This window comes from Petromyzon marinus, chromosome 43 (assembly GCF_048934315.1).
Source record: "Petromyzon marinus isolate PM22_M1 ecotype Great Lakes invasive population chromosome 43, UKy_Petmar_22M1.pri1.0, whole genome shotgun sequence".
NCBI classification, from domain to species: Eukaryota; Metazoa; Chordata; class Hyperoartia; order Petromyzontiformes; family Petromyzontidae; genus Petromyzon; species Petromyzon marinus.
Window position 1 is genome coordinate 1,803,721 of NC_133709.1, and position 16,574 is coordinate 1,820,294.

The 16,574-nt window shown below is 56.2% G+C and overlaps 1 protein-coding gene across 3 annotated transcripts in view; it reads right to left on the bottom strand.

Annotated features, from left to right (window-relative positions):
• Positions 1–278: 278 nt before the first annotated feature.
• Positions 279–16,574, bottom strand: part of LOC116951404 (cytohesin-3-like) — a 51,017-nt gene continuing 34,721 nt past the window's right edge. For 2 of the 3 annotated variants that reach the window (XM_032969955.2, XM_032969954.2), the window contains exons 4-13: positions 13,424–13,493; positions 8,829–8,947; positions 8,056–8,136; positions 7,464–7,576; positions 6,173–6,321; positions 5,073–5,184; positions 4,671–4,747; positions 4,461–4,532; positions 3,723–3,877; positions 279–3,391 (exon numbers count right to left, since the gene is read on the bottom strand). In XM_032969955.2, coding sequence (XP_032825846.1) covers positions 3,307–3,391; positions 3,723–3,877; positions 4,461–4,532; positions 4,671–4,747; positions 5,073–5,184; positions 6,173–6,321; positions 7,464–7,576; positions 8,056–8,136; positions 8,829–8,947; positions 13,424–13,493 — 1,033 coding nt within the window. In that variant the 3' untranslated portion in view covers positions 279–3,306. Of the gene's footprint in view, positions 3,392–3,718; positions 3,878–4,460; positions 4,533–4,670; positions 4,748–5,072; positions 5,185–6,172; positions 6,322–7,463; positions 7,577–8,055; positions 8,137–8,828; positions 8,948–13,423; positions 13,494–16,574 lie in introns of those variants that run through there. The other variant, XM_076073643.1, reaches the window with a different exon arrangement.

Here is a 16,574-nt window from a genome sequence, read left to right on the forward strand (position 1 = left end):
TAAATGTGAAACCTACGCCACAGCGAAGGTCTTGGGACTCCTCCAGCCCCTTGGGAACCACGGTGGGGTGGGGCACGTGGGGTGGGTGGGGCACGTGGGGTGGGTGAGGGCAGGGGGGTGGGGTGGGTGAGGGCAGGGGGGTGGGGTGGGTGGGGGCAGGGGGGGTGGGGGTGAGGGGGGCAGGGGGGGTGGGGGCAGGGGGGGGGAATGGAGCGATCTTTTCGAGGAACAAAGTTTTCGAAACGTTGACGAAACAACATCGCCACTGAAAATAAAAATCGTTTGAAAATTGAAAGTCGTGTTGACGCTTAAACAAGAAAATAAACAACAACAAAAACATTCGCGGCGATCGAAACCGTACCGTCGGCAGCCCACTGCCGTGGTGGCCGCCTTTTGCAAAGTCGTTTTGTGTTTCGTTAGCTGCCGTACAATGAACTGATATGCTACACATCACGCATGCTTGGGAACATCCCCTCGAGTAATAGGTTCATCTGCTACAAACTCCCAACATCGTGGCAGGCACAGGCATACGATAATACTGAAGTCGCACTTGTGCTCCACTACGTGTGGTTCTTTTCGTGTTATTTTGCGTGTACCCGTGTGTGTGTGTGTACCCACGTGTGTGCGAGTGTACCCACGTGTGTGTGTGTGTGTACCCACGTGTGTGTGCGAGTGTACCCACGTGTGTGTGTGAGTGATAGCCCTTTGCGGATTTTGACGCGTTCCAAAAACGAGGTGACATCGGGGTTGGCCGTACGCGAGCGCAAGCCCCGCACCGCGCGCCCCTCGCGAGAGCCCCGAGGGGCACAGACGACGACGACTTTTTAATATTTGAACGCACTCCGAGCCTCGGCAGTAGCGCGGTGGGTGGGGAGCCGTGCAGGAGAGGCGACGCCGCGGGGGTTCCACGTCGCGTCCGGTGGAGCCCCCTGCGTGCGGGGAATGGGGGGGGCGCTGTAGCGAGGCGCACGGCGTAGCTGGCGAAACACGCCAGCTACGCGGGCTGGATTGTACGGCCACTTTGCCTGCATATTAGGAGTTTGCGTCTCTCACCATCATCGCGGTGGCGAGGAGATGTAAACTACCTCGCCTGGTGTACTGGAGGTCGTGGGTTCGAATCGGACCCTGACGCCTGCTGCTGTGTGTTTGGAGTTTGCGGTGTGTCTCTCCCTGTGGTCGTGTGGATTTCGTTTCTCTCCGGTGTTACCCTCCACATTGAGAATTAACGTCACGCGTTTAGAGCATTTGGCTGCTATAAATGTCCACGCGACGATGGCGACAAGCCACGTTCGTTGCGCTATCATTTGCGGCCAGGTCGCAGAGCTACATAGCTCAGTGGGCCTGGTGAATGTAAAATGGTTTTCGTAGCTTAGTTATAGTTTGTCCACCAACCTCTCTGTCCACATGGATTTATAGTGGGGAGGGGGGGGGGTAACTTCTATTGTGAGTCTGCAAAGCGGAGGAAAGGGAGGGGGCCATGTCCCCCACCCCCCGCCCCCCCAAACTCCCAAACCTGTGGTGCGCGCCTCGGCTCGGCTCGCCCGTCTCCGCTGCCGTAGGCGGAGGGCGAGAGCGTGGGTTATGAAATAAAATCATAAACATTTCTGCGTAGAAAATTAACGTCCACAAACCAGAGAGAGTGCAAGCTTGCCTCTAGCAGGGCAACGTGTTCGACGTGCAGGCGCGGCTCACGCCCTGCTAGCGGTGACCTTGCGGTTTCACCGCACAAGGCTCGTGTTTGAACGCCAAGCTGGTGTGTTTGTACGGATCGAGGAGGGGGTTAAGCCTCCCCCCCACCATCGTAGCCCTAGCCACCTGCCGCCCCGTACCCACAGCTGGAGCTGCCCGGCCACATTCCTGATTCAGCACTTGCACATCCGGGCGTGTCCGGGCAAGAGTCTTAGCAAGGCAAGGTCAAGACAAGGTCAAGGCTGGGTCAAGGCAGCGTCAAGGCAGGGTGTGGTGCTCCAGACAAGGATAAAATAAAACTATAGCCGGGGTTCGCTCCTCGGCGATCGGTCGTGCATCCGGATTAATTGAACGCGGACGTCTCTGCGGGGAGTCGCAGAGTGGAACCCGTCTCTCCCGCTCGCTCACGGCAGAGACGGGATTCCACTGTCAGGCGTCGGTCCGCTCTGCGGCTTGCCGTGGCGTATTTCGCCGTCGCGGGTTCAATCGTCGCGAGCGGATCTCCACCCACGACCGACTGCTCCAGTCCTAGAACGTGGCACGCCGTTCCAATTGCTTTGCCGGCGCAGCGAGCGAGCGAGCGGGTGGGCGGGCGGGGCAGGAGAGTCGCGCGAGGGGGGCCGAGATCGCGGGGTGGTCACCGGACCTCACCGCGATCAACGCCGCCGTGGCGACGGTGGCGGCGAGCGTCGCCACCGCGTGGGTGGCCGTTGCCGCCGAGCTCAACGCGGCCGTCCGGTTGCCACCGCTGAGCTGGAGCGCAATCCGTCGGCGAGGACAGCCGCTCCCCCGTCTGTCCGAATATCGACAACCTCCGCTATCACGGCCTGCCTCGAGCCGTGCAGATGAACACTGTCGGTAATTCTAAAGTCATTCAAGTGGCTCTTAAAATATAGCTTTGCTGCGGGATGAACGTGTGGGGCAGGCGACGGAGAAGCCGTGAACCCCCTCCGCCGCCACCGCCGGAGCCCCCCGCGCCCGCGATGAATGGCGCGTTCCGAGTTGAGTCGCGTGCGGGACAGAGGGGGTGGCGCGTACCATTCATGCTTGGTGGGGGGGGGGGTGATACAGGTCGTCTCTTCTCGTCAACGTCCATTCAACCGCCAATGGCTCCAGGAGTCTTTTCGGCGGACATTCGACGGGGGGGGGGGGGGGGGACGCGGGCGGGGGGGGGGGGGCCGCGTCCCGGCACGAGTCCCGCGTCCCGGCACGAGTCCCGCGTCCCGGCACGAGTCCCGCGTTTACACTGTGCCGTGGCTCTCGGTAGAAGTCCACATGCAGAGACGCCCACTGGAGACTTGCAGCGCAGGGGAGCCAGTGGTGGTGGTGGTGAGGAGGTGGAGGTGGGGGAGTAGGGGGGGGGGGTTAGGGCCCTTACCAGAAGGGGCCTCTCCCTGTCCCTCCCCCGCCCCCCCCCCCCGCTCGCTCGTATCAACAGAGAGGGTGGGCGGGAGGGAGTTGCGATGCTTCAACAAATTCGCCCGCGAAAACAAGGAGACAGTCCGAGTGTCCAAACGCCAGGTGCGCTGCCTTGGGGGGGCCATGCCCCCCTCCCCACCCCCTCCCCCACCCCCCAGCCGGCATCCAACGCCGCTGCCTCCACCCCCAGCACGCTCCTCAGGCGGGGGTCGACTTGGACTTCGAGATTTTCTTCTTCCGTATGGCGAGCATGTCGTAGAAGGGGTCCCTGCTGATGCTGGCCCTGCGGGGGTGCAGCAGGGTGGGGGGGGGGTGCAGCAGGGGGGGGGGGTGCAGCAGGGTGGGGGGTGGGAGACAGGAGGTGACACCATTGCTACACAATGACCAAGGAGCTGAATCTGCACCGTCTGTGTGCGTGTGTGTGTCTACGCTGATCCACCAACCCTAGCTGCTGCCTGCACATCGCTGGCTCGCAGCCAGCCGCGTGCAGCGGCGTAGCCACCGCCGCCACCCCCGCTAACCCCCTTACAGGGGGTGGATGGCGAGCGACGAGGTGGCGAGTGAGGAGGTGAGGAGCAGCGTGGTGGTGAGTGAGGAGGTGGCGCCGCGCTTACCGGATGCTCTTCATCCACTCCTCCTTCTCGTCGGGCGTGGGCGCCGAGATGCGGTACACCTCGTGGTTGCCCTCCACCACCTTGCCGTCCGCGTCCGTCTTGCACGCCTTGATCACGTGCCCCTTGGTGTTGGGCATGTACAGCTCGAAGCAGTTCTGGGCAGGGAGGGGGGCGGGGGAGGGAGGGGTGGTGTGGGTGGGGGGCACGGGTGGCGGTGTGGGTTCAAGTTCAAGTTTCAAGTGTCCGGATAAAGTAACATTAATCGCAGGTAAATAGCAGGAGAAAAAACCCAACAGCTTCATTTCAGTGGTGGTGGTTGGTGGTGGCGGCTGTGATGGTGGTTGTGGTGACGGCAGCGGCGGTGGTGATGGCAGTGATGGCGGTGGTGGCAGTGGTGGCGACGGCGGTGGCTGTATCGGTGGTGATGATGGCTGTAGCGGCGGTGGTTATGATGATGATGATGGTGATGATGGCAGCGTTGGTAATGATGGTGGTGATGGTTGCATGCGGTGGCGTTGGTGATGGTGGTCTTGGTGGTGATGATGTCAGTGGTGATGATGGCAAAGGTTGATGGAGGTAGTGATGGTGATGGCGGTGGTGATGGTGATGGCGGTGGTGATGGTGATGGCGGTGGTGATGGTGATGGCGGTGGTGATGGTGATGGCGGTGGTGATGGTGATGGTGATGGCGGTGGTGATGGTGATGGCGGTGGTGATGGTGAGTAGAATCGCCACTCACAGGCTTCTTGGGATCCACCACCTCCCTGATGCTCAGGTTCTCTAGGGGGATGATTCCCCGCGGCTCCTTGTCCTGGAGGGGGCACAGCGAGGGGCGCGTTTCATTGCGGGAGCGATCAGGCGGCACGGCTCGGATTGACCGCAGTGGAAAACCGAGGTGTCGAGCGCCCCCCCCCCCACCCCCCTGGCACCGCGAGTCCGAGCGTCTCACCGTGGTGTACTCGAAGTAGTAGAGGCAGTTGTCGGTGAGGATGAACCACCGCCTCCGCCACGTCTTGATGCGCCCGCCTATACCGCCACACGCAGCAGCGGCAACAGCAACGAGGACGACGACGTCAACAACAACAAGCGCAGTGAGGTCAGAGGTCGGAGCGCCCCAGGGCCCGCACCGCCGAGAGCCTGGATTCGAACCTGGGTTTTCAGCCGCTGCACGTGATTGAACCGGGCTCTCTCATGGCGAGCGAGCTGGTTTGTCCGCCGCCCGGTCACCGATAGCTCGCGTACGCTCACGGGGAGGGAGTTTAGCAACATCCGTGCGATCCGCCCCGGAGCGCCAGCCAGCGAGCCAGCCAGCCAGCAAAACTTTGCGTCAGTAATATAGAACGTCACGCACCCAGCTTGAGCAGCCAGCCCTCGCGGTCGGGGTTGAAGAAGGTGAGCGTCAGGTCGTTGCCGTCGTCCTCGGGGATTTTGAACGGCTCGTTCTTGATGCTGTCGTACAGATTCTGCACAAACAAGCACAGAGAGCACCGTTAGCCACCAGGGGGGCTGGGTCGTGGATGATCCGAGTTGTGGATAAAACGTGCTGGGAGTTGGTGAGGGGTACGGGGGAATGAATGTTGAATTTCCAACGCCCGGGTTGGGCTGTTAAATCGTCTGCTCCTTGCTCGTCGAGGGTCGGCGACTCGGGAGGTCGCGAGCGAGTCGGTCGCCTTGGGAGGGAATTCAACCGGACGGCGAGGTTCCCCGTTTTCATGCCCGTTCCACGTGGGCTGATAATTATTATAATAATTAATAATTATAATTATGATAATAATTTAACAAGTATAATTATAATAATAATTATTATAACAAATATAATTATAATAATTATGATAATTATAATAATTCATGAGTTTTTCAACCCAACTCGGATGTGCCTTGATTTATCCGGGGCACGTGTCCCTGCCGTTACCCTCAACAATGGAGAGTTCACTGGAACAGAGGTGGGCTCGCTAATAGTTTGAGTAATCGATGACTGCCCCGATCAGCGGTTCAAGAACTCAACCAATCAGATGACAACCAAGGCAGATGGATAATAAGTTTCACACACCTCTCAGCGCACACACTCCATCTCTCCACAGACACACACACCACAAACACTCCAAAGACAAAGACACCCCCCCCCCCCCCCATAGCCTTTAACAGACTTCTTGTGGCAAGTGCTGTTCACGAGTTGCACCTATAAAGGCTGGCACGGCACACGAGGGGGTGGGTGGCAATGCTTTTACACGCTGCATCAGGTACTCATTGTAGGTTGAGTAGACCTAGGACAGGCCCAGGACCGGTTCAAATAATCATCACTGGTGTCGGCTCGTAAAACTGGGAATCGAACTCTGGTCGCAGGGTTAGCAGCGCGGCGTGCTAACCGCTACGCCACCGCTCCCCACACGTGCACACGTGCACACGTGCACACGTGCACACGTGCACACGTGCACACGCGCACACGCGCACCCTGAGCAGCCCCTCGGGGAGGTCCCCGCCGGCGTTGATGCCGCGGTTCATGCTGATGAACGTCTCCACGCCAGGCTTCTCGCGCACGTTCGGGTTGTGCAGGCTCGTGTTCAGCATGATGATCGCCACCGACAGCACGTAGCACGTGTCTGCACGCACGCACGCACAAAGACAACGATTCCCCCATATAGCCTCGAGCTGTTTGCGAGCACCTAGGGGGTGGGCGGCCAGCGCCATGCCCGACCACGTACACACGCACACTCACACACACGCACACTCACGCACACTCACGCACACTCACACTCACACACCCGAGAATGATGATCGATGATGACCATGACAGTGATAATAATATTAAGATGATGGTAGCGACGACGACGGTGGTGATGGTGTAGATGGTGATGAGGGTGATGATGGTGATGATGGTGATGATGGTGATGATGGTGATGAGGGTGATGATGATGGTGATGAGGGTGATGAAGACGAAGACGGTGAGGGCGATTCCGCCCCCCGGTGGGTGCGCTCGCCCCAGGTCTGCCTGGCGAGGAGAGCCGCTGCCCCCCAGGTGGGGGCCCTCACCTGGCCGAGCTCAACGACCTTGACCCACGTCCTCGGGAGGAGGAGGAGGAGGAGGAGCTGGGCGTGGGAGCGGACGCAGTGCCAGCGCCGTGGCCACAAAGGCCCCTTTCTCATCGTCGCCCCCCCCCCCAACTCCGTGTTTTGTTTACCCCCCTGCCTGCCCCCTCCCCGTGTTTGTGCCCCCCCGAGGCCTCGCGTGAAAAGGCCGCTTTGGAAATGCTAAACGAGCGTCGCCACGGCAACCTCGCGCGTAGCGAGGAGCGAGCGCAGAGGCTGGGCAGAGAGTAAATGACTGCGGCGGGTGACGATGGTGGTGGTGATAGTGGCGATGGTAATGATGGTGGTAATGATGACGATGGTGGTGGCGGTGGTGGTAATAATGTTGGTTTTGGTGACGATGGATATGATGATGATGATTTTGGTCGTGATAATGATGGTGGTAGTGGTGATGATGATGGTGGCGAGAATGGCGATGGTAATGATAGTGATGGTGATTACAATGATGATTACTCAGCCACAAATCATCTGTGCATGTTAAATACAAATTAACACATCGTAATCCTTAGGGTTACTAATTATGAAGGCTGAGTTTGAGTTTATTTAATTTGTCACACAGATGTCGAAAGTCAACGGCGAACACGTTGAACTTGGATGCGTGCAAAGAAATCTGGGTGGGAACCTCCTCTAGGTCGACTCAGCCTGAAATGAGTACCTGGGGACTGGAAGACGCCGGCGTTGCACTGGCAGTAGCGGGCGGCAAACGACTCCATCATGCGGTCGATCTTCTGAGCCTCTCCAGGCAGGCGGAAACTCCACAGGAACTGCCTGCATCAACATCGCCGTCAACATCGCCGTCAACATCACCGTCAACATCAACAGCATCATCATCATCATAAAAATCATCGACACCATCATCAACACCATCATCATCATCAACACCATCATCAACACCATTATCAACACCATAACCATCATCATCAACATCGTCAACAACATCGACATCATCATCAACACCATCAAACACCATCACCAACAACAACACCACCATTATCAACATCACCATCAGGCGCTGGCTCATCCGCAGCAGAGCACCTGATGAGTCGCGCGAGCGCCCAGGTGCCTCGTGTCTGGCTCGCTCGTGGACTGAGACCACGTGATCAGCAGCAGTGGCGGCAGCAGCGGCCACACCGAGGGGCATGCCGGACGCGGCAGCGGCGGCAGCGGCGTGCCGGGCCGCGGAGATTTATCTCCTGGCTTCGCCGACGCGGCCAAACCCCCGGTCGCGATGTGAGGCCTGGTCTCACCTGAGAGCCTGCACGAGGTTGAGGCCAGCGAACTCGTGCAGCTCCACAAAGGCCTGCAGCACCTTGAGGTTAAACTCATCCCTGTGGGGGGATGGGAGGGGAGGGGGGCACGTGGGGGAGGTGGGGGGGAGATGAGAAGGAGATGAGAGGGGAGGAGATAAGAGGGGGGGGGAGAAGAGTGGGAGAGGCTGAGAGGGGAGGTGAGATGAGAGGCGGCTGCAATGGGAGGGTTGTTGGGAATCAGGTGGCATAGTGGTAGACAATGAAGGTTGTTGGGAACCAGGTGGCATAGTGGTAGACAATGAAGGTTGTTAGGGACCAGGTGACATAGTGGTAGACAATGAAGGTTGTTAGGAACCAGGTGACATAGTGTTAGACAATGAAGGTTGTTGGGAACCACGTGACATAGTGGTAGACAATGAAGGTTGTTATGAACCAGGTGACATAGTGGTAGACAATGAAGGTTGTTAGGAACCAGGTGACATAGTGGTAGACAATGAAGGTTGTTAGGAACCAGGTGGCATAGTGGTAGACAATGAAGGGTTCAGGTTAGGGGTAGGGTGAGAGTCAGGGCTCGGGACAGGGTGAGGGAGTAAGGTTCAGGATTGGGGTGAGGGAGTAAGGTTCAGGACAGGGTGAGGGAGTAAGGTTCAGGACAGGGTGAGGGAGTAAGGTTCAGGACAGGGTGAAGGAGTAAGGTTCAGGACAGGGTGAGGGAGTAAGGTTCAGGATTGGGGTGAGGGAGTAAGGTTCCGGATGGGGGGGCTCCCTACCGCTCCCCCAGGTAGTCCCCGATGGCCGTCTTGTTGAGGCCTTCACCCTTGCACAGGAACTGGGCAATGTCCTCGGGCGTACGCTGCAGAAGCTCGTTCGCGATCAGGAAGTCGATGCCCTGCGGAGCGTCATGCACGGAATGTCGCGCGCTCTCTTAACAGCACACGGGCGCAGGGTTGGCGCCGCCCGGCAGTTAGCACGTGGTAGGAGGCTTTCGCGACCAATATCATCCATCATAGAGGTTGTTGTTTTGCGGTTGGATCGCGTAAATATATAAATGTGTCGTTAAAACCCGCCACCGCCCGACACAGCCAACTAGTAAGGGTTGTCACGTAAACAATTCGTCACTAGTACAGCACTAGTGTATAGTGTAGTGTATAGTTTAGTGTATAGTGTAGTGTATAGTGTAGTGTATAGTGTAGTGTATAGTGTAGTGTATAGTGTAGTATACTAGTACAGCACACCGGTTGTGTGTTGGAGAGCCAAGCCACAACATTCACAATCCGACTGCTGTGACGTTTCGCCAGTAACTACAACTAGCTAAGGGGGAGGTGGGTGGAGGTGGGGGGGGGGGGGCACTTTGGCCGCTAAGACTTCACCAGCGCGAGGTCCGCCACACGTTTGAAACCAGTGGGGGGTTTGACAGCAGCACGACGATGATGATGATGGGGAGGGTGGTGTTTTCACTTTTGTGTTTCTCCGGGGTGGTGAGGGGAGCGTACGTCAGGAGCCGCACTGAAGGCCCACCAGGGGCCGCACTGAAGGCCCACCAGGGGCCGCACTCAAGGCCCACCAGGGGCCGCACTCAAGGCCCACCAGGGGCCACACTCAAGGCCCACCAGGGGCCGCCAGTGGTCCCTGATGGGCCTTGCAATGAAGACCACTGGACGAGAGAGTTGCTTCTAGAGCGTGCGTTGGCCATCAAAAGAGGTGTCAGGAGTGTATCCACGTTCCTATAGTGGGGGGAGGGGGGGCGAGTCTCTACCATTGGACAAACCACCGGTGACTTCGACACAAAGCGGTACTCACTTTAATCACACCCGCCCCCCTCTCTCCCGCAGGGGTGATGGGCCGAGTCAACACTCCCTCGCAACCCTTGCGATCGCGAGCCACCAGCTTATTATGTAAATCACCAGCGCTGTCGTCACAGTACTGGCCACGTGGCTACCCCAGCACCTCCCCCCAGCCCCTCCCCCCAACCCAACATAGCCATTAACCCCTCTTGTGGCCAGACGTTTAATTGCCACACTGGCGGCCGGGCTCCTGTTCCGACCACCCCCATCTAATCACATCGCTGCGCTTAATTACAGCTCGTGTCTTAGGGGTAATGACGGGGGGCGTGGGGGGGGCGGACTCCTGACACGCCCCCCCCCCCTTCACCCCCCACTGACTCCCTGGGTCTTGAACACAAAAGGATGGTCGGGGCAAGGGTGACAGCTGGGATAGGATCCAATTAACGCAGAGAGGGCTTCCCATTACAGCCAGAGCGGATGTGGAACACACACCCACACGTGTGTGTCTGTACATCCTACACGTGTGTGTGTGTGTCTGTACATCCTACACGTGTGTGTGTGTGTGTCTGTACATCCTACACGTGTGTGTGTGTGTCTGTACATCCTACACGTGTGTGTGTGTCTGTACATCCTACACGTGTGTGTGTGTGTGTCTGTACATCCTACACGTGTGTGTGTGTCTGTACATCCTACACGTGTGTGTGTGTGTGTCTGTACATCCTACACGTGTGTGTGTGTGTGTCTGTACATCCTACACGTGTGTGTGTGTCTGTACATCCTACACGTGTGTGTGTGTGTGTCTGTACATCCTACACGTGTGTGTGTGTGTGTCTGTACATCCTACACGTGTGTGTGTGTGTGTCTGTACATCCTACACGTGTGTGTGTGTCTGTACATCCTACACGTGTGTGTGTGTGTCTGTACATCCTACACGTGTGTGTGTGTCTGTACATCCTACACGTGTGTGTGTGTCTGTACATCCTACACGTGTGTGTGTCTGTACATCCTACACGTGTGTGTGTGTGTGTCTGTACATCCTATACGTGTGTGTGTGTGTCTACATCCTACACGTGTGTGTGTGTCTGTACATCCTACACGTGTGTGTGTGTGTGTGTCTGTACATCTTACACATGTGTGTGTGTGTGTGTCTGTACATCTTACACATGTGTGTGTGTGTGTGTCTGTACATCCTACACGTGTGTGTGTGTCTGTACATCCTACACGTGTGTGTGTGTGTCTGTACATCCTACACGTGTGTGTGTGTGTGTCTGTACATCCTACACGTGTGTGTGTGTGTGTCTGTACATCCTACACGTGTGTGTGTGTGTGTCTGTACATCCTACACGTGTGTGTGTGTGTGTCTGTACATCCTGCACGTGTGTGTGTGTCTGTACATCCTGCACGTGTGTGTGTGTCTGTACATCCTACACGTGTGTGTGTGTCTGTACATCCTACACGTGTGTGTGTGTGTGTGTCTGTACATCCTACACGTGTGTGTGTGTGTGTCTATACATCCTACACGTGTGTGTGTCTGTACATCCTACACGTGTGTGTGTGTCTGTACATCCTACACGTGTGTGTGTGTGTCTGTACATCCTACACGTGTGTGTGTGTGTGTCTGTACATCCTACACGTGTGTGTGTGTGTCTGTACATCCTACACGTGTGTGTGTGTGTCTGTACATCCTACACGTGTGTGTGTGTGTGTGTCTGTACATCCTACACGTGTGTGTGTGTGTGTGTCTGTACATCCTACACGTGTGTGTGTGTGTGTCTGTACATCCTACGTGGGGAGCGATAGTGTAGCGGTTAGCGCACTGCGCTATGAACCTGGCGACCCGGGTTCGATTCCCGCTCACGGCCAACACCAGTGACGATTATCTGAACCGGTCCCGGGCCTCCCCTAGGTCGACTCAGCCTCAAATGAGTACCTGGTACGGTGTGTAAACATCGTCACTAGGGAGACAAAGGCGGTCGGGCGTGGTGCTGGCCACCCACCCCCTCGTGTACCGTTTCGGCCTTCATAGGTGCTCGCTAACAGCACTTGCCCCTACAGTCTGTGAAGGCTATACGGGGGATCTTTGTCTTTGTCTTTGTACATCCTACACGTGTGTGTGTGTCTGTATATCCTACACGTGTGTGTGTGTCTGTACATCCTACACGTGTGTGTGTGTACATCCTACACGTGTGTGTGTGTCTGTACATCCTACACGTGTGTGTGTGTCTGTACATCCTACACGTGTGTGTGTGTGTGTCTGTACATCCTACACGTGTGTGTCTGTACATCCTACACGTGTGTGTCTGTACATCCTACACGTACGTGTGTGTCTGTACATCCTACACGTACGTGTGTGTCTGTACATCCTACACGTACGTGTGTGTCTGTACATCCTACACGTACGTGTGTGTCTGTACATCCTACACGTACGTGTGTGTCTGTACATCCTACACGTACGTGTGTGTCTGTACATCCTACACGTGTGTGTCTGTACATCCTACACGTGTGTGTCTGTACATCCTACACGTGTGTGTCTGTACATCCTACACGTACGTGTGTGTCTGTACATCCTACACGTGTGTGTCTGTACATCCTACACGTGTGTGTCTGTACATCCTACACGTGTGTGTCTGTACATCCTACACGTGTGTGTCTATACATCCTACACGTGTGTGTCTGTACATCCTACACGTGTGTGTCTGTACATCCTACACGTGTGTGTCTGTACATCCTACACGTGTGTGTGTGAGTTTCTGCACAAAAAATACAAAGATCCCCCGCATAGCCTTAACAGACTGTTGGAGCAAGTGCTGTTAGCAAGCACCGATAAAGGCCGGCAGAGCGCACGAGGGGGGGTGCGTGGCCAGCACCACGCCCGGCCGTCTTTGTCTCTCCACTGCCGATGTTAACACATAACACCGGGTACTCATTTGAGGCCTAGCTGACCGAGGGGAGGCCCCGGGACCGGTTCAGATAATCGTCACCGGTGTGGGCGGCCGTGAGCGGGAATCGAACTCGGGTAGGCCGGGCTCGTAGCGCAGCGTGGCGCTCACCGCGTAGTTGCGTGTGGAGTGCATTGTGGGTAGTCGCACGAACCGAAAGCGCGTAGAGCGAGGGCAAACCCCGTACTCGTCGTGTCTGCGCTGTATGTTGAACTTCTTTAGCGCCGTACGTGGCCAACCGTGATAATCGGAGATGCGTGGAGGGGGGTACACAGTGCCGGATTATTCCAGTAGCAAAAGTAGCTAGCTCCACGTGCTACGGGCTCCGCACTTTCAAGGGCCCCGCGCTAAAAATTCCGGTTCAGTGATTCTGCACTTGCTCTATTACTATAGTACTATACTCCCTTCAACTTTTATGAACGACTGGGTGTTTAAGGTTAGCGATTTGTCGTATTATCTGGCTGCATAGTAAATGAACAAATACAATTTATTTACTGTGCAAGTTAAAAATGTGTGTGTATTAATATTAAAGTGTTTTTTAATTATTTAGGGCCCCTTTATAACATTTGCTACAGGCCCCGCACTGGCTTCATCCGGCACTGGGTGGGGGGGGGGGGCGATAGCTGCGCACATCTCAGGCACCTTCTTGTGGTCCATGTTGAATTTCTTTCGACCGGTCGCCAGCTGCTTGTTCCTCTGTAGCGTCTTGGAGCTGAACGGACAAACAGACGACCAAGAAGCAAACATAAATAGCCGGGGGGGCGAGTTTGTTGTATAAAATATACGTAACCTTAAAGGGTGCCAGTCCAAAAAGAAACCTTCATGTTTGCTACTGCCAAGGTCACGCGCGCCTAATGAGCTTACGTATTTGTTCGCTGTTGGACCGAAGCGGGAATCCCACGATGTTCAGTGGGCGCTCAAAGGGGTTGAGAGATGCATCCCCCGGGCGATACACACAGAGCCATTGTACAAGGCAGTGGTTCTTAGCCTGGGGGTGCACGCACCCCCTGGGGGCGCGAGATGCCCTTTCTGGGGGGCGGGAGACATGCTCGAAGGTAAATAATCGAAAAGACAAATAAAGCACGGCCACGTAGGTGCCGCTACTTTGTGTCATCAAAGCCCATGTGTTTATTAGCGTTATAATAATGTACCATTGATAACCAAAGGGGTTGCAGGCTGCAGTAAAGGTGAAGAACCACTGGTATAGGGGCACAGAGAGGAGGAGCTGGTGCAGGATTCCTTACCAACCTCTCAACATGAACATACAATGGGGTCATTCATAATACAGGTTTTTTTGGGGTTAGATCGCGTAAATATATAAATGTGTCGTTAAACCCGCCACCACCCGACACAGCCAACTAGTAAGGGTCGTCACGTAAACAGAACGTGGCCAATTCGTCACTAGCACAGCACACCGGTGTGTTGGAGAGCAAAGCCACAACATTTACAATCTGAGTACGACGTTTCGCCAGTAATTACAACTAGCTTCATCAGGCGACAGCCAGATTTGTGGAGAAGTCCATATAGAGGCCTCTATATAAAGAAGGAAACAGGAGGACAGATTGTAAATGTTGTGGCTTGGCTCTCCAACACACCGGTGTGCTGTGCTAGTGACGAATTGGCCACGTTCTGTTTACGTGACGACCCTTACTAGTTGGCTGTGTCGGGTGGTGGCGGGTTTAACGACACACTGATATATGTACGCGATCTAACCTCAAAAAAAACCTGCGTTATGGATGATATTGGTCGCGATAGCCTCCTACGCGTTAAACCGGGGTCGTTCTCAGCTGTTCACTCTTGCAACCGAAGGGTAACGAGACATGGGGAGGTGGAGGGTGAGATCCACGCCACGTTTCCACATCGGTAGCGAGCGTGGCGGCGCCCCCCCCCGACCCCCCCCCCCCCCCCCCCCCACGTGTGCCGCGTGCGTGACGCTCTCCGGACGTCGAGAGGGTTCCGTGTCAAGAAGCAAGGCAGGCAGAGGAGCCAGAGGACCACGCAGAGCGAGAGGCTGTCACGTGAATCGTCATCCAGCAGCGGCTATACCACGAACGATGACGGCGACGGGTGATGACACGAGCGTGCAAACTTGCTCGGGATGAGACTCGGGCGACGAGGAAGGAGCGGATCAGGAAAACAAAGGCACGCGTGGCACCACGGAGTGACCGATTGTGATATAGAAACAACGCAGCACAACACCACGTGGACGTTCAACACTTGGCGATCTCAACCCCCCCCCCGCCGCCCCCCATGCCCCGCCCCTCATCTCCACCCCGCCCCCACCAACCCCGTGGGTGGAGGCGTTGAGTGATCAAGGTCTCGTGGGGAGGAGGCGAGGCTAGGGGGTGGATGGCAATGGGGAGGGGGGACGGGTGAAGGAAGGGTTGGGGGGGGGTTAAGGAGAATGGGGGGGAGGGGTGGGAGGAGGGGTGGGGGAAGGGGTGGGGGGAGGAGGGGTGGGGGGAAACAATCTCACAGATTTCCCCTAGGGGGTGAAATTGGCCTCGAAGCAGTTGCTCCAATTAGTGGAGGGGGGAGGGGCCGTGGGGGGGAGGGGCCGTGAGGGGAGGGGGCGGAGCCATGGGGGAAGAGTGCAATATAGCCCCCCCCCCCCCTCGCCCTTAAGATTCAGTGATTCTCAGATTGCCTGAACTCTCTAGTCTAGAGAGACTCTCTAGCCTAGAGGGACTCTCTAGCCTAGAGGGACTCTCTAGTCTAGATGACTCTCTAGTCTAGAGGGACTCTCTAGTCTAGAGAGACTCTCTAGCCTAGAGGGGCTCTCTAGTCTAGAGCGACTCTCTAGTCTAGAGGGACTCTCTAGCCTAGAGGGACTCTCTAGCCTAGAGGGACTCTCTAGCCTAGAGGGACTCTCTAGCCTAGAGGGACTCTCTAGACTAAAGGGACTCTCTAGTCTAGAGGGACTCTCTAGACTAGAGGGACTCTCTAGCCTAGAGGGACTCTCTAGCCTAGAGGGACTCTCTAGACTAAAGGGACTCTCTAGTCTAGAGGGACTCTCTAGACTAGAGGGACTCTCTAGTCTAGAGGGACTCTCTAGCCTAGAGGGACTCTCTAGTCTAGAGGGACTCTCTAGCCTAGAGGGACTCTCTAGCCTAGAGGGACTCTCTAGCCTAGAGGGACTCTCTAGCCTAGAGGGACTCTCTAGCCTAGAGGGACTCTCTAGACTAGAGGGACTCTCTAGACTAGAGGGACTCTCTAGCCTAGAGGGACTCTCTAGTCTAGAGGGACTCTCTAGTCTAGAGGGACTCTCTAGCCTAGAGGGACTCTCTAGCCTAGAGGGACTCTCTAGCCTAGAGGGACTCTCTAGCCTAGAGGGGCTCTCTAGTCTAGACGACTCTCTAGTCTAGACGACTCTCTAGCCTAGAGGGACTCTCTAGACTAGAGGGACTCTCTAGACTAGAGGGACTCTCTAGACTAGAGGGACTCTCTAGACTAGAGGGACTCTCTAGCCTAGAGGGACTCTCTAGACTAGAGGGACTCTCTAGACTAGAGGGACTCTCTAGACTAGAGGGACTCTCTAGCCTAGAGGGACTCTCTAGACTAGAGGGACTCTCTAGACTAGAGGGACTCTCTAGCCTAGAGGGACTCTCTAGTCTAGAGAGACTCTCTAGTCTAGAGGGACTCTCTAGACTAGAGGGACTCTCTAGTCTAGACGACTCTCTAGCCTAGAGGGACTCTCTAGACTAGAGGGACTCTCTAGCCTAGAGGGACTCTCTAGACTAGAGGGACTCTCTAGTCTAGACCGACTCTCTAGACTAGAGGGACTCTCTAGACT